General features: G+C 38.6%; 2 protein-coding genes across 6 annotated transcripts; both read left to right on the top strand.

Annotated features, from left to right (window-relative positions):
- Positions 1-240: 240 nt before the first annotated feature.
- On the top strand, positions 241-12521 carry LOC146575579 (uncharacterized). Of its 4 annotated transcripts, XM_085270317.1 has the most exons (5): positions 241-423; positions 769-829; positions 6556-6580; positions 8431-8511; positions 9134-12521. In XM_085270317.1, exons 4-5 carry the CDS (start codon positions 8466-8468, stop codon positions 9997-9999), a joined length of 912 nt encoding a protein of 303 aa, XP_085126443.1. In that variant the 5' UTR covers positions 241-423; positions 769-829; positions 6556-6580; positions 8431-8465; the 3' UTR covers positions 10000-12521. The 4 variants fall into 4 exon arrangements, with proteins under 4 accessions (XP_085126443.1, XP_085126444.1, XP_085126445.1 ...); XM_085270318.1 differs by lacking the exon at positions 6556-6580; XM_085270319.1 differs by lacking the exons at positions 241-423; positions 769-829 and having other exon boundaries at positions 5625-6580.
- Positions 12522-14546: 2025 nt separating this feature from the next.
- Positions 14547-22222, top strand: LOC146575580 (uncharacterized). 2 transcript variants are annotated; one of them, XM_085270320.1, is made up of 4 exons: positions 14547-14695; positions 16608-19056; positions 20997-21082; positions 21442-22222. In XM_085270320.1, exons 1-4 carry the CDS (start codon positions 14621-14623, stop codon positions 21541-21543), a joined length of 2712 nt encoding a protein of 903 aa, XP_085126446.1. In that variant the 5' UTR covers positions 14547-14620; the 3' UTR covers positions 21544-22222. The 2 variants fall into 2 exon arrangements, with proteins under 2 accessions (XP_085126446.1, XP_085126447.1); XM_085270321.1 differs by having other exon boundaries at positions 21445-22222.
- Positions 22223-22450: the final 228 nt, after the last annotated feature.

Here is a 22450-nt window from a genome sequence, read left to right on the forward strand (position 1 = left end):
GACCTCAGCATATTTATAGCTTACATTAACAGTAGGCATACAGCATCAGCATGTATGCAATGTGCTGTGTCACTGAAGTATTTCTTTCGGTATCCCTGAACTCTGCCAATGCTTTAATATGTCGGTCACATCTCCTAAAAATATCCCCCCTCTACTCTTTCTCACTGTCTGTGTTTCTCAGTAGACTCCTTTTACACAGAACAAGTCCTTGTCTTTAGGGAACACGGCAGTAAAGGGGTGTTACCAAAGAATTCTATTAGAAGCGGGTGTAACCCACAGCGATATGAACCGTGTTCTCAGTTCTCTCTGGTTTAAGCAGGAGGAAAAACAGCCGTCTCTGCTGCTTCATCTTGCAGTAACCTGCCTTTTTTTTTTTTTGGCAATTTGGCTCTTAGAAGGTAACTTACAAAGGGTGGACAAGGGGTAAGTACTGACTTAAAAAATGAGAAACTTACTTGAAAGCAAATCCTCTCATGGTAATATGTTTCTGAAGTCAGTACAGACAGTTCAATGCTTTCAGAAACATTCAGTGTTAGAAAATAATTAGAAGAAGTATGTGGTCAAAGTTTGTATGAATCCTGAACAATGTGAAGGAGTGTGAAACTGTACAAGCTTTCTTTATCTTACTGTATCCACACATGGACATCCAGAGTTTGGCCACTAAACATGTTTTAAATGTACTATTATCCTCCCTTTGATGACAACTTCAAATGCTTTTATTTCAAACTTTTTTCCTGTCACTGACCTGAGTTCTCCTTGCGTCACCAGGAGAGGTATCCATACTGTAAAAAGAGGAGAAACTCAGGAGTGAGACTGGGGGAAAAAAAAGGTTTGCATCTTTCTTGTGCTGATAGCTGATTGTCTCAAAGTCAACCCAAAAGTGTAATTTAAATAATATCTGAAGTGTCTGAAATGTTTGCAGATGAGTCGGAACACAAGTCAGCACAAGCTACTGGCGATGGCAGGAGTATGCTAGTGGCCAAAGTTAACACAAGGAGTTTTTTTGTGCAGCGCTGTGCTAGCAACTGCCCACAAACACTTTCTGCCCGGTCGCGGAATACACAATTTCCACCGAGATTGGTGGTTACCAAGAAGTCACTGAGTGGTCTGTAGGCCTGCCTGAATCCAGTTTTTTTTTATAGGATCTTCACACTTCACCTTTAGCATTTTCAAAATACATTTTCTGTCCTGTTGTGTTCATATTACCCTGAAAATACCTAGCTACTAGCTATTGTTAGTAACCAGCAACAGCTGCTAGGTCCAAAGTCTTCCTGGTATTCAGAATTTAGTCTTTAAGTGCTGTTTATTTGTTACTTTTTAAGAACTACCTCACCATACTATCTTTACATGCCAACAGGCTAGCTAACTAGTCCTAAATACTTGTTTCATGGAAGCATGTACAGTGTTTGGGTAACCACAGAGGAGACATTAGTATCTCAGAAGGTGGAGCAGATCCACTGCTCATTGAAAGATTGGTTGTTTGATCCCAGGCTGCTACAGTCTACATGTCAAAAAACGTCTTGGGTGAGATACTGAACCCTGAGTTTCTTTGAGTGCTCAAATACAGTAGAAAAGTGCTAAATAACAGCCAGTCTGTATATGCTTCGCTGTTAACATCTGGGAGAACGGCTACACTGAAAAAAATGTCGTGTTTTTTACAGTGAATTGTGCCTTTTTTCCTTTATGGAAAATGGGACGCTGAAATGGAAAATTACGTCATACTCAAGAGATTTTCACAACACACGCCCAATTTGCTCTCCCCAGTTTCCTTTTTGCTGCTTCATTTCTCTTTATTTATTATTTGCACCTATGACTTCATAAAGCTTTCAGTGGCCTCATGCTTGCCATTCAGACACAGGACGGTCTCACTGGACCTTCAGCTAAACTGTGACTGCAGTGTAAACTGAGGCAGGGATCTGGAGTTGTTGCTCTCTTTTTAGCTGTGTTAAAAACTGGCCGCTGGTAGGCCCCACCCTTATATCAGGCCATATCTTGTGGCTGCCAGAGTGAGATATTTCCCCAGCTGACGTGTAGTCAGATGTTTTGGGTTGGGTCACTTGGACTTTATTATGTCTGATTTGCTCCAATCCACACATGTGCAAGCTGTTTTCAGTTACATGTTGTGTTTCAATGGCAGAAATCTTACAGACACCTCTCACCACAACCAAGTGGTGCACAGAAGAAAATGCATTTACATAAAACTCTGGCTGTTTTTGTGTTGAAAACTGAGAGAAAATGCAAGCGTCTCCTCCTGTAATGATGACGTCAGAAAAGGACCTTTATTTGATATTGGATGGGCACTGTTTGCTGCAAGCCACTATGCATACCATTGACTGCTAAACTGTTCCCTGAAGGAAGGATATAAGCTTTTTAAAGTAAACAAGACATAACAGCCTAAATTGTCTATGCAGCCAGTAGCCGTGTGCTGCATCATGCACACTGCAAAAGCCTCCCACACACTGTGCAGCACATTTCTGCGTTCTCCAAACACCCGCAGCCTCAGGCATGTGCACTGCTAACGGCAGGAGCAGACCATCCGCACTGCAGTCGAGCCTAAAGATACAACAATACCTCCTTTCTTCTTTGTGGCAGTAAATGTGAAGTAGTATTTGTTTTCCATGGAAGAAATACATGATGATATTCTCCAGTATATTTGTAGTGTTCCTCCATCATGGATACTGTGTTCTGATAAACAAGGAAAAACTGGAAAATTCTCATTTAATGTGTATATAAGCAACCACTTTTGACCAATAACATTATGTCTTTCAATGATGTTTCACATCAAACTCAATGTAAATAAAAAAAATCATGTATTTCGAAAGACGCTCTACTACCAAAGCAGGTAACTTACAGCAGGTAGGACTGCTAGTTTTTGGCCTAAAGTGTTAAAACACCCAATTGTCAGGTTTCAGGATGTCACTCCCGACAATGAGTGACAGATCGCATTGAGCAAGATGTCTGGGTCTCTGGGCTGTGGTGCTGAGCTGTGACATCTTTTCTCTGTCACTCTCAGACAACAGCAGGCTGCTGGCCTGACTCATACTCAGTAAGATCCAAAATGGCAGCAATACAATCCTCAGTCTTTCTGCCAGGACTGCAGAACGAGTAAGAGGACCACTGCCAGGCAGCTGGCCGTTTGTCTTGATCCCTTGAATGGGCCCTTCTGGTCTGTTAACACTGGCAGATGGTTTTGGTCATATATAGGCTACACATTATGTTCAGACTGCCACACATTAACATTGCGCAGGTGCCCATCAGCTCACCAAATCAGCTCTGACCTGTTAGGCCATGGACATGGCATCTCTGGGGCTGCCCTGTGGTGTCTAGCAATAAGAGGTTCTGTGGGTTGCAGACTGGGGACTTTGTCTCTATATGTGGAGATTGTATGTAAATGTAAAACATAGCAAGGCAGATTCAGTTGATTAAAGGGAATCATATAATGATATTAATTTAATTTGTGAATGGGGAACTGATCTACAAATCTCAACAGTCAACTTTACCATCACTGATCAGGACAACTCTAATCTAGACAAAACATTTAAGTGGTTTAAAGGTGTTATTTTAATATTTAAGGATTTATTTCAAATATATCTAATAGATGAAGCAGGTTCAGTATTCTCTCTAAGGATACATTAAAACTGAAGACTGGAATATCCAGGGATCAAACTACTGACCTTCCAATTGATAGAAAACCTGCTTGACCAGGACTTTTTTTATTCACTGACCTCTGATTTTTCTCATAGTGCTCCTTTAATTATTTTGAGCTGCTTATATATAAGCTGTGTCTAAGCAGACTTTCCTCTCTTGGCATCTCTGACACACCCCTAGCTTGGTGCCAATCATATCTCCATGACCGCTCCCAGTTTATTCAACTTAAATCATTTTGCTCTTGTCTATTCTCAGTCACTTCTGGTGTACCCCAAGATTCAGTCTTAGGCCCTCTTCTCTTCATAATTTACATCCTCCCTCTTGGTACCATTTTCCACAAATTGGATCTTCACTTTCACTGTTTTGCTGATGACACCCGGTTATATCTCTCCTGCAGGCCTGATTTTTCCCTCCCAACTTCTTCCCTTACAGAATGCCTATCTGAATTAAAATCCTCGTTCAGCTCTAATTTTCTTAAGCTCAATGAGGATAAAACTGAAATCTCCTTATTGGAACTAAATACAAACTTTTGAAGGCAAATCTTTTCTCACTCACTATTGATAACTCCACAGTTTTCCCTTCACTTCAGGTTAAGAGCCTAGGTATCATCTTACCTAGACAGTTCACTATCCTATAAATTGCACATCAATAATCTCACTGCCTATTTCCATCTACGCAGCATTAACAGATTACGTCCTCCTCTTTCCACCCAGTCTACATCTATTCTTGCTTTCAGTTGCTCTGCTCCCAGACTGTGGAACTCTCTACCCCCAGATATAAGAAACATTGGTTCTCTCCTCCAGCTTAAATGTAACTCAAAACTCATCTGTTCAAATCTGCATATTCACTGTGAAAACACTGTTTGTTAATTTTATCTTGCACTTTGTTTCTATTGTTCTTCATTTTGTCATCTCTATTATTATTTTATTGTTAAGTGTCCTTGGGTGTCACCAAAGGTGCCTTTTAATTAAAATTAAAATTTATTATTATTATTATTATTATTATTATTTAAAAAAAATTATCTGCTGAAACATCCGTTCATGATTATTGCAGATACAATCTCCCAACATTTACTCTAGTCTCCTATCTGACCCATCCTCGCCGCCTCTCCTCCAGCTCTGTCCTTCTGCTTCGTTTTCTTGATTTTCTGAGTTTGAACTTTCCTTGACTCTTATTTCGACATCCTTCTTCAGAGGAAGTTCACAAGAGGCCAGCGGCTCAGTGAAACAACTCCACCTCCTGTCCTTCATGCAATTTACAGCTTTCAGCTCAGTCCTGTGCTAAGCTGCTGAACACACAGCCACATTTAAACAGTTTCATTCAGATGCAGTTGATCGAATCACTGATTTGACTGTGTCAAAGTTAACGAGTCAACATAATCTACATTTTACTGGCTCACACTCATCGTTTTCTAAAGATGTGAATGTTTGCCATGAAGCATACAGTATTCTGTCACAGACCCACTGCTCTGCTAGCCATGATGAGTTCAAAAAGAAGGCAGCCATGTGACAGTTGACGTGATGGATTAAAGCCTAGGGCGTACGACATAAACACAAACACAGTGTCCACTGCTCTGAATCATTTATATTATGAGCTCTAATGTGTGTCGTTTTGTGTTGACACACATGATGTCTACGACAATGTGTGCGTGTGTGCATGTGTGTCAGGGAACAAACTAAAAGTCAAAAGAAGCCTGAGGATGAGACAGAGGGGGCAGCGGTTGCCAGAAAAGAGGTCTCTTAAGAAAAAAACACAGACTCTAGTGACTGCACGGCTTCAGCCAGATGACCAAGCTGCTCTCAAGTATAATAGGAAGATGTGCCCTAGGTTGAGTAAGCATTTACATATATACAACAACAACAGTAACTTCATATTTTAATTTGTGCTGTCAGCGTTAATCTCGTTAAAATGACGTTAACGACATAACCACATTAACGTGGCAAATCTCCACGAGATTAACGCTGACACCACTAATTTTAATTTGACATTTTTCTTTTCCTGATACAAAATATTAAATTGTCTGTACATCTATATCTATATCTCTTACCTAACTCCTCCTAGACACATTAATTAATCTGGAGGAAGTACATTATATTAACTGCCTGGGGTACCAGGATAATACACATCGTTAAAGCTTATGGGAATTATTTTTAGAACACTCATATCCTAATTAGCTGATCTCAAAACATACATGTACACTGTTCACAATACGTGTACGTTACATGTATGTGTATATTGTTCACATTATGTATATGCTGTTTTTTGTAAATAAAAGTTTTTAGTGCAGTGGCACTTTGGGATTTAATGAACATAAAAATAATAACATGATAACATTAACATACATGTCTGAGTTTCCATACATGAGCAAAGTGGACAAGCACTGTAGGCCTAGCAATAAAATATCCATAGGATAGGTTTTTGCGAGTAATTAAATATATTTACAGGAGCAACAAGACCTTTACCTGAAATTAGGTAAATACTGACAACATCCTGCTTGTTTTTCAATGCAAGCTGTACTAATGTAATGCCTTAGCATCATGTATACATTTTAGCATGTATTTTCTTCTTCTATCAAAAAATGTGTCGTATTTATTGACCTCTGGCCTCCACCAAATGTTCCACTGTGCGGTCCAGCCCACATTTAGCTCTGTCTCATGCTGACAGCCAGTATCAGGCATGAAATGGTTGTTGGGCAAGACAGTCTCAGCTTCTTTTAACTTGATGGAACTAAACTTGATTCAACACTTCTCTGACGATGGCTGTGAAATATTTACAGCAGGGCACAAACTGGGGAGGACTCGGGAAAGCGAGGGGCAGAGGCATGAGTTTAAAGTTGCAGACTCAGTATCTGCTTTGAGTGTCTGACCATGGGGAGTACTTAAAATAGTCTCTTCCCTTTACCCACAGGCTGGCACTGACAAGGACGTGCAAGGTAAGAAGTCAGCTGCACGTAGCCGCCATTAGCTTACCATCAGCTGCTATCATATTTTGTCACTTTTCATCACTATGCCTGCCTAGAAACCATTCTTTCTTGGCAGATGATAATTTGCCATAACTAAGTCTTTGCCTGAAGAATAATAATCTAAGTCTGTGTGACAGAATGGAGCCGTGGCTGAGAAAGAGCTCTACTTTGAGCGTAACAACATTACTTAAATTCCTTCTGACTCTGTGTGCTACAAGAAGACCATTATCACAGCACTTTTTGGCCAATCTCCACATTGTGAACAAAGCTTCTATGGAGTTGGGAGGGACACAGAAGTAAAAAGAGTGTATACATTATAAAAGCACATCCAGCCCTGATATGAAGCAGTGAACATCTGACACTAAGTGAAATATATGAGTGATGTTAGTGTTTGAGATATAAATAAACAGACAGATGCATACAAAAAATCAACCCTAATTATGTTAAAGGAGAAAATTGGAACTTCCTGTTATTTACTCACATGTTGTTTCCAGGGAAATAAATAAATCATAAAGAGAAAAGAGAAAAGAAATCAACGATTTTAAAGGCTTTTTTTAATCTCTGTTTTTGTTTCTTGTATATTTTCTAGATAAGATATGGCCTATATTTATACTCAGCACTATGCAGAGGTCTTGCACCATCACTGGGAGGAGACACAATACCCTTAGAGTATTACAAGCTAATGTATGCCTAGACCAGTGGTGTCAAACATAAGGGCTAGGGGCCAGAATCTTTGGCTCCAATCAGGCCCATTGGACGGCTTTTCTTAAGTTTTACAGCTTTTCCCACTGATAAACTCCTCTTCTATGGTATTCATAGGACACTAAATAGGTATAAATAAGCAAGTACACTAAAACAATAAAATAACAGAAAGTTCCTGTTTTTTCACTATCTAAAATCTACACTATCTACTGAAGAAATGTATGATTTATCTGTGGATTATGGGATTATAATTACAGGGTAGAGAAATATTCCTATAATTTTAAACATTTATTTCCTATAATTTAAGCCCATCTTTATCGTGTGCAGAAACTGAGCTGTATTGTTGAAATGTTGTTCTTTTTTATTAAAAAAAAACAAAAATAATAAATGTGTAGTTGTTCTTTACACTGACTAAAAGTGGACTTTCACTGGCCTGAACCAGTGGCCCACAGTGTAAAATAATTTGACGTCCCTGGCTTAGATGAACGGGAAGTTCTGTTCCAGAGTAGGAGGAAGGAAAATCTGTGCAGATCCATCTGCTGTGATGACCCCTTGGGAAGGGCGCAGTCAAAGTACCTCAATTCTCTATTTAACTGAGCTCATCCCTTAGTAAACGTATTTAAGAACTACAAGATACTATGTTTGAGCTAAGTTGTTTTTCATGTAACAATACTTTATTTATCCCAACCATTGGAATAAATAAAGTATTTCTTCTCCTTGTTCTTCTTCTTATTATTATTATTATATTATGAAAAGGGGTGTTGCTATCGCTCCTTCAGTTGTGGTGAGAGCAAATTTGTGAACTGTCAAAACTCGTCTGCGCACGTCATCCTGAAACCTCCACACTCTTTTTATGCGCGTCTAATCTTGTGAGTGAGCAGTGTAATGATAAATGGAAAACTGTTAGCAGTGTTGGGCACATGTTCATTATATCACCTTGTCTCAGTAATAACTGTGCCTATTAATATAGATAGTGCACAAATGACATCCTTAATGAAGACATTGTCAGTCAGGTGATTTGTGTTCATTAACATCAAATAGAAAAGCAAGTAAAAACACTCTGTGCGTACACTGCACTGAAAATACAGTTATTTCCATGTCTATGTTTTCTTTCTCAGGGAACAAACTGCCTGTGGGTCCCTTTTCTGTACTAATGGCGCAAAGGATGTTGCATGAAGGTGGGCAAGATGGCCGATCAGGTGAGACACAGGAATGGACTATCGATGATGGAATTTTGTGAATGCTAATGAAGTGTGCATGACAAAAATGTTTACCAGTGAAAATGCCAACTGTACAAGTTGATAAACCTAAATTTTGGCAAAAGGCTATCCTCAGTTATTTGTATTTCCCTCTTTGTCCTTCCCTTGGAAATGATGACCTCTTTATTTAATGTTGCTCCGTCCAAGTTCAGCCCCCAGGATACGACTTAATGAAGGGACTGCAGTGAAAGGCCTGGGAACAATGTTATATTTAGCCTTCTTGTTATTTCTGTTGGTTAATTTTTAATGCCCACTGGAGGGCTGTGTGTAGAGAATAAGCGTGCTACATTTTGCTCATTGTGCCCCTATAATTTCTGTTGTGCCGGCTCACATTAGTAACACAAAAGCTCTGTTTCATGACCTGGCATTGACCTTAGTACTTTCTCACTTTTTGTTAACACCCAGGCCTATGAAACATTTAAAAGCAGTTTTGTTAGGAAAAATAAAGGTCTCACATAGTCTGTGAATGACTTGAAATTAGATCAATATGAATCATTAATTATAACTGGGCCTTTTGATTTGCCTCACTGTAAGCATTTTACTTTGTCTTTTGTGACTGCAGTCCTGGGAATGTTGGAGGTGCAGGTAGAGCGGGACCCCAAGACAGGTGCCACCATCGTTAGGTCAGTGGCTCCTGTGTCCACACCAGCTGGTGCTCCAAAGGCTACCACTGTCTTTGACGACGGCAGGAGGAGCATCCACACTATCAGTGGGTCAGCAGATCAACCCTCGTCTAAAGAGCTCGGGCAGATCTTGAGTGTCATCGATGGGGTCGGGATGAAAGTGCTGCTGAATGAAGTCACAGTCACACCAACCAAGACAGAGACAGTAGAAGCTAGCAAAGGCTCAGAGAAAAAAGGCCTGTCGCTTCATACCCATCCCAGCACATCAAAGGAAGACTACAGGCCATTCGGCGGCTCTAGAAGCGATGATTTAGAAGTTGAGCTGAGAAGTGAGAAGTGTGTTGTAAATGTGGGAAACACAGATGATAAAAACACGATGGCAGTGAGAGACACTTTGGAAAAAGTAGATATTGTGGAGAATCAGATGTTGGAGGAAAGTCCTGTCACACTTGTGTTCTTGGGATACGCTGACGCTACAACAGACCAGAGTCAGAGCCAAGAGGAGCAGGAAGGCATGATCACTGTGGAACGAGTGATAATCACGGAGGATGGAGAAGAGCATGTCTTAGGACCTGAAATGCCTCCTCCACTTTATTCACCATTAGACCAGGTAGCAGAGCAAGGCACCGGGAAAGAGTCCAAAGATGAAGCAGTTCAGGTTATTCCCTCGGGTGGAAACGGAGCTGGAATCGATGTGCAGGCAGAGGAAGGTGATAAAGAGTCACATAATACATCTCCACCAGGCATAACAGAGGGAAAAGGCAGTTCTACGCACAGGAGCTGCCGGTGTTGCTCTGTCATGTAAGAAATGGTTGAAGAAAGACTCCCTGTATACCATGTATACACTGCTTCCTTTATATGTTGCTTTATATGAGTGGGTTTAATAGCATACTAAACCATCACCCACCATTTCACCTCCCCTTGATAATAAAAGTGGCACTTATATATTTGTGCAGCTTCTACAAAGCTGAGAACTAAAGTCCACTTCCACCCCCTACTGGACAGAAATAAGAACTTCAAGCAAGCAAGCTTATCCAAGAGAAAAATTCCACACTAAATGTTTAGCCATGGTTCCTGTAGAAATGGGGGGGGGAAATTACTCCATCCTTTAGCATGCACATCTTAATGCTTATGGTGTCCCTCACTGTTTCTGGTATGAAAAATACCCTGCAACTGAGGCCTGAGATTTTGAGTGTTTCTGTGTTTTGATGCATCACCTTTACACGTTGAGTTTCTTAAGACGGATTCAGATTCACCATTTCTGTGTAAAAATCCAAACATTAACATTTTGAGAAATTATCTCATTCTTGCTCAGAGTTACATGAGAAACATTACACTTTTTTAATGTCTGTGCAGTCACTGTGAAACTAAAACCAGCATCTGGTTACTGCTGCGCTCGGGCTGCAGATAACCTCGCTGACATGGCAACAAGACATTTTTATCTCTCAGTTTCAAACACTGATTAGGTGTTAATTAGAAGTTCTGGCTGGCAGATTTTTTTTTTTAACTTCCTGGCAGTTTGGCTTGTTGGTTTCACGTTCATGCCAAGTTAAGAAAATTGGTTTGTAGAATTTGTCTAATATTTTTCTGAGGCACTGATCGTCTCATCTAATTCTTGGGGAAAGAAAGTAAATAGTATACCGCCCACCATCTTGAACTATGCCTTCACTATTTTAGAACTGATATATACATTAAAAATACTTCTAGAATTGTTTGAAACACTTTAAAACCACATTGGCAATACAAGAAGAACAATATGTTCTTCTTGTATATTCACTGTAGAAAATCTGGAAATCACTGTCTTTATCTGACCTTTGTTTGATTTTTTTTTCTCACTGAATTTAGCTATAACACTGATTTATGGCAGTGGATGTTAAACAGGATATGTTGTAATATGACAGATTCCAGTTGGTGTAGTGATCGAGTTTTACAATTAGATTTGAGATGTACTCACAATTTCACACTAAAGCAGTAAACATGCAGACCTCCCATATTTGCTTCTGTATCATACACCGAAATGCATTTTTTTAAAATGGAGATTTTCCAGCGCAGTTTTGTGACTTTTAAAATCACGACTTTAAATTGTGAATTTTAATTCACGTGACATCTTTGTATTTCTAAAATTTCCTTTATTTAAGGTTTTTACGTGTGTAAAAACAGTAATTACACCAACAACAAATACTGACCACTGCTGTAGTACAATTAACCAGGTGTAAAGTTGCAGAAAAATACTTTAATTAGTTCAATTATTGTGTAATTTAATGTAAAAATCTTGTACATTTGATGCATATTTAACAGGATAAAATATGGCAGCATACTTTCATTTATATGTTCAAAAAATGTCAAAATCAAGTTTATAAACTAGCAAATGGGTTTATCATTATGAAAATATCCAGTTAATTTGAGACTATTATGTTACATAAGCTGTTAAATGTAACTTTACATCAAAATGTTGAATAAACAACAGATCTTCACATTTAAAGAAGGTAAGCCCACATATGAAATGATTGGATTTATCTTTATTTAACACCATAAAATATAATTCCCCATTGTAATATACTGTTAATTTATGATCATAGTAAGTTTAATATGATTCTTTATAAATAACTTCACATTCAAATATGAAATATTTCACAGAAGTTTACTGTAAAAAAAAAAGTGTGCACTAATTACATTGCTGGATTTAACTTAGAAAAATCCATTTTAAAATGGTTAACCTTGATTATGATATTATTATTATAGTTAAAACAAGCTGCTGTCATATGTAATATGTTTCTTACCACATGAAATTAATGGATGGACATTTTTAAAATATGCTGTTAATTAAAGATCACATTTAAAAAAACGCATTAAACCTTTATTTTAATAAGGTTATCAGAGTAACAGTATTTTGCCTGCAGCATTGTGGTCAAATGACGAATCATGAAATGATGAGTTTGCTTTATAATGCCATCATCAAACCATTAGGAACCTGGTGCAAAAATCACACACATACAAAAAAGACCTACTTGTACACTCCTAAACTATCGTGATGAATCAGATGAATGTTTCAGTCCCATGAATCAGATCTCGTTCAAATACAGACGAGGTTGGAAGGAACTGATGAACAGTTGAAGAACAGTAGAAATTTGCAAAGAGTGTGTTTATGATAATACATTTGCATTTGGAGCCTGTTGCTACATATTGATATGAGGGTGAATTGAAAAAAAAAACCCACATAAATTTGTATGGATCCATAGTCAATGGTATGCTTCGATGTCAATAACCTGGTAGCCCTGTTTTTTAGTGAATGACAGTTTAAATGGTGATAATAAAAAAAAACCCTTTTGCAAATGTCTACATAATCAACCAACCTACAGGCTGCAAGCACATGTGAAAGAGTGCATAAATTTCATGCAAGGACCCATCCTTTCTTTGTACGACAATGAAACACCAGCATAAACTGCATCCTCCAAAACTGGCAGATGTTCAGTCAGTAGTAGGATGCAAACATCAACACAACACCACCAGAAGATTGTGATGTGGCCATAACCAATGGTCTGACCCACAGATAATATGAAGTACTCTGCTGCCAAAGAAGAACTTCACTACACATAAGTAAGACAGGGAATCATTAACTGTTAGCCACAGACTGTAGGGTCAGTGGGTCCGACTGTATTTCAATGTTGAATCCCGACCTTCATATCCCCTGTGGACCTTGATATCCCTGCTTGTTCAACAACAAGAAACCAAAAACTGTATCATGCATGAACTCAAAATGAGGTAAATATGACACTGCTGATAGAAATTTCTCATTCCTGTCCCATAATGCACTGGGAAATCAGAGGGGAAAGGCCAATACAGAACTTGCTGGAGAATCATCAGAATTTTACATTTTCTTTAACATCAAGTAATCTAGTAGAAGTGGTCTGTAAATGAATGGTTATCTTAAAAAAAAAACCTGTAAACAGCTCAATCAGGAAAAACTGGGACTCCAAGTCTGACATTACAAAGATTCAATTTATGAGGCCCCCTTTAATCTGATGCATGTGCTTTAACTCAGAGAACCAAAATCGGCTGTGTTAGCTTAGCTTAGCTTTACCAGCAATTTGTACTGGAATGGGAGAAATTCCTTCATGTGTTCAGCCATGGAGTAACAACCACCGGGACAGATCGTAAATAATATGGGGTCACCTTAATGGGTTCCTGAATGAAAGAAGAAATTTCATTCACATAGACACCTTTTCTGATTTTATTAAAGAAATGGAGGGCAAATGCAAGCTACCTGAGGGAAAAAAGAGCTGGAGTACGAAAACGAAAATATTGAAGCAACAGAAGGCAGATGTGACTAAAGTTAATGATGCACACATCCAAGTTTAAGTACTCAAGGAGCAGAAGGAATTTGAGAGTAAGAAACATCTGGAAGAGATAAGAACTGGAGCAGAAATACAAAGATCTGGAGGAGAAGGATAAACTTCTGCAGAAAAAACATCAGCTCCAGGAGAAATGTATGCAGCCTTAAAAGCCGGAGAACATAAAAAGTCAGTATGCACAGCTGGAGGAAAAAAAATAAACAGCTGGAGCTCGAACACCAAATAATGGAGAAAAAGATCCATCTGGAAGTATCAGAACTGGAAACAAAGTTAAAAGATGCACACATGATCATTGAAATAGAGGATGATTGCAAGAAAAATCTGGAAAACTGGAGGAAATGCTGAAATATTCAAAGAAAAGAACTGGAAAATGAGCGCAAAGAAATGGAGATCAAAAAGTTTGAGTTGGGTTGGCGATGTGTCAGGTTCTTTAATCAACTCCCCAGCTTGAATAATTCTGTTGGGTTATAGTTTGGGTAGCTTTGATCAAATATTAGTTCAAACTTTTACTATCATCCTCCATCTATCAGCCACATCTTGCTAGCGCTGGTTCATGTTATAGCAGTCTTCATATAAAAATGTGTTAAACAAAAAAAAAGAAAAATGCTGTTGCTAGATAGCCAAGCTACATTCACTACATAATGACATTTGGGGAAAGCACTGCTTTCATCTAATTCTTGTATTTACAGCATTAAAGTAGTCTTTAGCAGTTTTATCAACTAAATAAACACTGCATATCTGTGAACTAATCATAAGTTATCTACAGTATTTTTGCAAGAAGCAAAATGTTTCTGTTTAAAAAATGACTTTTTTGATGTTAATTCATCAAAGTTATGTAAAAATCACATGAAGCATTCTGTTACATTACATACATTGGGGGAGTGGGGGGTTGCTGTGTAGGACCAACGACAGTATTTACCAAGAGTCAGACTCCATATTTTCACTTTGCAGCGGGTCATTCAGCTCTTTGGGCTCACTCACTGCAGGTCATTTGAACTGTGTGCTGCTGCTTAAAGATGCGGATTTTGTTTGTTCACATGACATAGAGTAGAGAAGGGCACATGAGCTAAGAAGATGAGCTGGATCATTCATATTTCCATTGAGGTTAGTACTATCACGCACAGGGGAAGACCACAGCACTGCAATCAGGTGAGTCTCTTCTTTTAAAATGCCTGTGTGATGCAAAAATCTTTGTACTTGTTCGGTTTGATTATCTGTCTCAATTTCTTTCTTTGATAAAGTGACAGGTTTAGATAGATAGATAGATAGATAGATAGATAGATAGATAGATAGATAGATAGATAGATAGATAGATAGATAGATAGATAGATAGATAGATAGATAGATAGATAGATAGATAGATAGATAGATAGATAGATAGATAGATAGATAGATAGATAGATAGATAGATAGATAAAGCTGAAGTCATATTATCACAGCACAAATATGAGTAAGAACAGCTGACTGTGTGTGAGTGTATCCATACTACAGGAATAACTACCAATCATATAGTGGATAATGGAATTACAAAATTCCATATAATGTTACACAGTCACTTAAGGAGAAGGAGGTATTTTAAAGAACTACAAATAACTACAATATTCAGACTATTATAATATTTAAAAGATCTCCAAAACTCTTCACAGCAACGATAGAAAGGAAAGTGTTCCTCTAAAGCACGGTGGAATAAATAGGTTAAGCTCATTAAGGTGCATTAATATGTCCTGTTGCTTGAGCTTTATAAACAGCGTGGTGTTACTGCTGTTGATAATCCTTAACTGCAGTGTGGCTGGCATTAAGCCCCTGAATACAGGTGTAAATATAGACTCTTAGATTTAAAACCTGCAGCTCAATAAACCAGATTATGCCAGGACATACATTTCCATATCTATGCATGTCTTAAAAGAATTATTAAATAATTATACAAATTATTGTGTGATGTTCAGAGTAAATGTACAATACGTGTTTAAATAGCTGTTGAGGTTCTATTTGCAAACATCTCACAGTACTTGTCAGAAATTAGCTTGATGAGTTCAGACAGAATGAAGATAAATCAGAATTTAAGGCAGACTTGCATTATGATGACATTACTTTTTTTCCTTTGTCAGAAGAAACGTCTGTACTTGACCTGAATAGGAGAAATTTAAAAACAAAAACAGAAAAAAACAGGAAGTATAAATGAATGGATGGACGGATAAACGTATTTCTATTTTTGGTCCATTTTAAGCCTGCTGTTGTTGTGATCCCGACCAGATCAGCAGCTAAACAAATCCTACATTTTGAGATTTTTGGTCATATATCAAAACTAAGAAGACACAGTTTAGTTAATTTCACCAAGAATTTGTTATGAACATCGACCACCTAAGTAGTGCTTACTTGAAAAGGTTTTAATAGTACCCCATAGTCCTTTTATATAAAATAAAAAGGGTTTCATTTTCAGTGTGTGAAACTCTGTCATCCTTTACTCATTATTGTCAAAGCCAAACTTGCACTTTTCACTGCCTTCGTTGCTACACATCTTAAAATTTTTGTGTTTTTTTTTCTTTTGTTTTGTTTTGGGGTTTTTTGCAATAATTGGTGCACAACCGCAGACAATATGGCAACACAGGGCACTTGTGTGGATGAGTCCTAATGTATAGCTTTATCCTGAGGTCTGTATTATCAGGTTCCTTGTATCAAAATCTAATTTAAGAACTTTAAGGTTCAGTTACTGTACTGTTACTAGACAAAAAGAAATGCTATACTGCACTGTAAAAAGAAAGAAAGAAAGAAAAACTGCACAAAGATCACATCACACACTGGTAATTTTCTGCTAGTACACTGTTTTTAACAGATAATGCACTAGAGGTTTCTGTAAATAGTAAAATTAGACAATGCATTGTACAATAATACCGTATCGTTGCCAAATGTCGCAGATATAATGTTAACTAAAAAGGCATTTTCTTAGTTTCTTTCTTTCTTATAGTTTCTAACAGCAGTAATAATAATAATAACAATTACTAGCACTGACGCTTATAAGCCTCAATGACACTCATGTCTCTTATTTAAATTTTATTAAAAGGCAACGCAGACAGAACACCACAAACTGCTTCAAAGACGTTTCAACATGGAAGCAAGAGGTCCTAGACGCAGCCCTCAAATTCTACTTTCTGATGATGACAGTGGTCTGTGGATGAAGATGGATTCAAACCATGTGAGCAACCACACAGAGAATTTTTCAGCGACCTCTGAAGACAAAATCACAACGATCTCTGCTGCTCCCACTGCTATAATGAGGTACTACAGTGTGATGGATGATGAAGGTGCAGATGATGTCTTCATCCCTCAACCACCTCCTCCACCTCGCACGGCTACATCGCTGCCAGCAGAGAAAAGCACAGGTGCAACAGCAAGTAAGTCTGGTGTGACCCTTTCAGTTGACGCAACAGAGGCTGAAGCTAATCCAAGAGGCTTAGACTTGTCTCATAGTGAGGAGCAGTTAATGGTAGCACGAAACGAGCTGGATGAAGAGGTGACTGCAAGTGCAGTGCAGTTGTCTATGGCCAACATATCCAATGAACAAGACTCCTCTCCACCAACTTATCAAGAACAACAATCCATGGATGTGACTGGTTGTCTGATGGAAACTGGTTATGATACAGATCGAAGACCTTACGGGAATAACGCAACAGAGAATGACAAACCAGAGGACATTGTAATTATAAGTGAAGAACAGGGAAACTGCTGGGAAGCCAATACGGAGGAAGACAGTTACCCAAAACAAACACATTCAAACCACAGAGAAGACTCTGAGAATCAGATCCATTTAGACAAAGACGGAGACAAAATAAAACACAAGGACATTGGTGATTTTGATGAAACAGACTTAAAACTATTAAGAGAAAGTATAGCTATCGAGAGTGTGGAGGCAAATTCCGATGATGATTTCAAGCTCTGTAAATGCAACCAAAACAGGACCGATACAGCAACCAGTCAGGCACAGGCTGCTGACTTCCAAACAGATACGGACAAAGACAATGAAGAGCATGATGACCGTACATCTTTGGATTATAACCTCATAAAGTGTGACTGTGTGAGGAAAGAAAGCGGCAGCACAGAAATGCAAGTGCTATCCAGCTCCAAAGGTTCTGAAGAAAGAGAGACAATGGGGGAGCAAGAGGATGGAAGCAGGAAAATATCTACTGATATCCAACAAGGTGAGCAACTGCTTCATCGTCTGCAGCTGGTACAGCTACGACATGATGTGAAAATGTCAGAGAACGCTGATACCCAACAGCAGGCTGTCATGATGGATGAAAAAAAGGGCATGTTTGGGACTGAAACAGAGAATATACCTAGTGAAGAAGAGAGGGAAGAAGGCAGATTCAAAACTCTTAAGGAAGATGAAGAAAAGGTGAGCCTGATGGAAAAGGAAAATAATGAGGACAAAGACATTCAAACAAGAGCAAGGACATCTTCATCCACAATTCCAGGAGAGTCAGAAGAAGACCAGAGGGTTGTCAGAATAGATCCGAGTGACTCTAATGACAATCAGAGTGATAGCTGGGAGCCTACAGATTTGACTCCCAGTAATCCTCATGAAACTTCTAATGAAATTCCATTTCTTTCCACTGGACACCGATTTTCAGCTGCTGAAACCTACATGGAGAGGCAGCTCCATGAGGCAGCCCAGGTGAAGCAGAAGCTGCAGAGAGCTGGAGGTGTTTTCAATCTTGCAGAAAATCCAGATGTGCTGGAGATTCCCTTTAAAACAGATATCTCTCTTGAGTCACTCACTACCAAGGTAGGTACAAGCCAATGCAACGAGTGGCAATTCTCTGAACAGAAGATGCTCAAAGAGATAAGTCAGGATATTCAGAGAGAACTAGTGCTGGTCAATCAAGGTAAAATCCCAGGGGGGTACAGCAAAGGAGAGATCCGCCAGTTAAAAGAGACAAAACTGCTGTTTGAAGCCTTCCAGCAGGACAATCCGGAGGGTCCAACAAGACACCGTAAATCCCCCACAACTCTGAGGAAAGGTCACATTTACCCTTCAGTGCTAGAGCGCACACGTAGCCTTGAGATGTTTTCCCTCAAAACTTGTCCTGTTTCCAGAGCACATTCCCTCAGGCTGTACCAATCTGCAAATCTTGAGAAGGAAAAAAGTCCTGACAGCATCAGATCAAAGAGCCCAACTGGAGGGTCACGAGACAAAACTCGCTTATCCCCTTACCCAAAACAAGACAAAAACATTCGCCTGTACAGAAGCATGGACTCTATAAGCAATGACTTCTCTACGTTAGCTGTGGAGGGTAAAGCAAAGGCAGCAAATGCAAACAAAGAGTCTTCAATCCTCAAGCAAAACCCATTCTTCAAATTGCGCCCAGCCCTGGCTCTACAACCAGAGGTAGAGAAGGACATCCGAGAAGCCAAAGAAAGAGAAGAGGAGCTGCGCAAGCAGAGACGCAGTCTGTATGGAGAGAAGAGACAGAATAGTGAAGATGAACAAAAGTCACAAACACTCCCAACAGGTTAGTATGCACCTGTTTAACATCAGTTTTATACTACTTAGCAAAGTTCTTAACCTCCTAAGACCTGAACTTTCATGGCATGCATTTTTAATTTCTTTATGCTATTTGGGCTGATTGGGACCTGATAATTGTAAAAACAAAGAATTACCATATTTTCTTTTACCTGATTTTTGTTTCTGAGAAAAATGACATTCACATATGAGGACATTTGTTTTAAATTTCGATAGAATAGTGGCAGTATAATGTCCTCGTAAGTGGATATCAGGCCCTTGTAGAGCAAAATTTTGTATTTTAGTCTAGACATATATGGACGCCAAGTCCTAGGAGGTTAAGGACAGCTTTTTATACTATTTACTGAGGAACATTACTATATAATATAATTTTGGCATGATTTGACTTTTACTCGACTAAAGAATACTCCAAAGTTTTCACAGAAAAATATACTTTTTACTTGACTACAACTATTTGACATGTGAGTGCCTTCCATCAGTGATAAGCAATTGCATGAGCTCTAACCTAATTTGCTCATTTAGCTAAACATTGCTGACAATGTGAAGCATAAGATCTCTAAAATCCCATCAAGGGAAAACAAGAGCCAATTCGGTCTTTATTCATCCCACATGCCTTTTGACACTTAGTCTGAACACTTTAATGAATGCTTCTCAACATTAGCATCACATAGTTTTATCCCAGACATGTTATCAACAACTCACTGTCATTCCTGTCACTGATGGTTAAGGGCACATCATGCTGTCAGCTGTCTGATCTAAACGTTGGCTGAGGGAGAACATGAATGGCACTACCTGGAAAATTCTAGTTTGGTTATAGCCTGGTGCAAAGAAAAATCAGTTCAGCCCGCTGAAATACCTATTTGAAAGAACTATATGAAGTGTAGCTTGTGTGCATTTTTTTCTCCTGTTGCATGAGAACTCAGAAATCAAGGGAGTGTGTCAATAAGTATCACCATGTTAGAATTTAGTCATCAGCAGCTGTTGTTGAAGATTGAGTTGATTCCAGGTCATGCTGACAAAGCTACAAATGTCAGTAATATGTGGAAGCAAGAAAGAGTCATTCCTAAGGTCAAAGAAGCTGTTTTGTGTTACCCTAAACATTTACAAGAGGAAACTTTGTACTTGTTTAACCCAGATACACTGATAAAGCCCGACAAGCAAAAAATTTCACGCTGAAAATATTAACGTGATTTGAAAAATAATACAAAATAAGCCTAGAATCCTGTTGGCGACTATCAAGCCTTTGAGTCGCCGAGCAGCTGAATAGGGGAATATTGTTGACGCGCCCGCTGTTTAAAACGTAAGTCAAAGTTCCAAGTTAAAACTCCTTTATTTGTTATCAAATCCTTAAAATCCGTAGAAAAACAGTGATCAAAAACATTCCAAGCTTGAGCGGTCAGCAAAAGTCGACTTCCCCCATCACCCACTCATTCACAAAATTTCCCTCGGGCCGTGAACAGGTGATATAACAATCACTATTACTGACACCACGTGACCCAAAGCTACGCCTATCCATAACAAATCCTTTACGTGCATATCAAAAACAAAGGTTTGTGAAACATTTTTGAAAGAATCTGTCGTTCTAAAGTGCTCACTTCCCTCCTAGATATGTAAGTGGTATCATTGCAATGTACAAGCGTCCAGCTGAATTTGTGATTGCTACACATATAGTATGCTAAATGAATGACACCGAAGTTGCGTGTGTCTGGGAAAGCATTGGTATCTTTACTATTTGCTGAGCCATTTAGAAGGCATGGAAATAAAGAAGCTCAATTACTTACTGTCATTACAATAGAACTGTGTAGATTCTCAGAACTACCCTAAAACTTCTAAAATCAGTCTAAGCAGTAGAGAGCTGCTAATCTTACCAAATATAGTAGCTTAGCTACTGAGCTACTTAGTTGTTCTTTTTCTCTTTCTGTCCTACAGACAGCAGGAAACAGTCACGGGGGAAACTGGAGCGGGTTTGGCCACCTCCTTCTAAAAAGGACCAGATAAAACTGGAGCAGATAGAGGTGATTCACCTGCAACAAACCTTAATTCTACATTTACTGTTTTCTTCATTGTTCTGTAAAACTATTGGATGTATTGCTAAACACTGGCAAGAACAGAGGATTATAAAAAGGTCCTGTTTTGTGTATTGCACTGAATTCCATACAGAAGCATTGAAAAGAGTTGCTACAGAGCTCAGAATTTCAAATTTTGTAATACTAAACAAATACTAAACAAATAAAAGAAAAACATTAAGTTTAAAGTATCCTCTTTGTTGTAGAAATGCTTGGATAAGTATAATTGATTGTGAATTGAGAAAGCAGGAGCTAATCTCTCACTCTAAATCCAGGTTGTTTTTGTTTTTCTTCGTCTTATCTCACAGCAGGAGCCAAAAGTTCACCGAGCAGGAGGACAGAAAGCTTCTCTCTGGCAACGCTGGGAGTCCGGCCTGATCAATGGGAAGCCGTCAAAAGAAAAGAAGTGATGTTATATGTCCTGGTTCTTGAACACTACAAACAGAATATCACCAGCACTAGACTTATAGTCAAAATAACCCAAATTGTTATGCTAGTCCCAGCTTCAATACTTCCTCGCTCTTTTAACTCTGCTTTGTATCTGTGACAAATATGCTTTTTTGTATCTTTATTATTATTTAAAAAAAAAAATAACAATACCAGTCCATAGATTATGTTAGGAAAAACTCTTGGACCAAAACAGCCACTGTTCCAGCTGGTCCAGGAAATGACTTTGTTAGAATGCTGGCTAGCATTAGCAGCTACTTCCTGAGAACCCTGGCTAGCATTAGCAGCAGCTTCCTGCTCTGTCAGATTTAGAAAGGTTTACACTTTCAGTTGACAGTTCAACAAAAGAAGGGTCCAATCTTATGGAACAACATGGTTTATACTTTTTTTAAAAAAAAATAAATATTGTACCATAAACACAACTGTCAGTTATGTAGACAACACTATAAAACTATTTAAGCTAGCCTACTTGTATGGGGGAAAAAAACTCACAAAATATCCTTTGTGAATGTAGCATGCCTAAATCTTCAAGGGTTAACTTAGCAAGAACAAGCAATATGAATAAGAATTAAATGATGGGATGTATGGGATATATTCTTGACAATATTAATAAAAGACCAAGCTGCTTCACACTTTTTTTTAGCTTTGGTGAGCCTCTTGGTTTATGAAAGTCTATTTCCAAAATGCCTCTAAGCAGGTTTCATAGGTTGGATGCACTGGTTCTGGCTGCTCCAGTCACAATGTCTGAAGGGACTCTTTACTAAGCCACTCTTACTCTTGGATTTACTCTGAGGCCACACAGAGGAGATTACACTGATCACAGCTGCTTTTTTCTGTATAGCTTGATGTATCATTTGTGGGTTTTGTTGC

This window comes from Mchenga conophoros, linkage group LG4 (genome assembly GCF_057382185.1).
Source record: "Mchenga conophoros isolate Kocher_MC1m ecotype Shallow Benthic linkage group LG4, M_conophoros_male_GT1.1, whole genome shotgun sequence".
NCBI lineage: Eukaryota > Metazoa > Chordata > Actinopteri > Cichliformes > Cichlidae > Mchenga > Mchenga conophoros.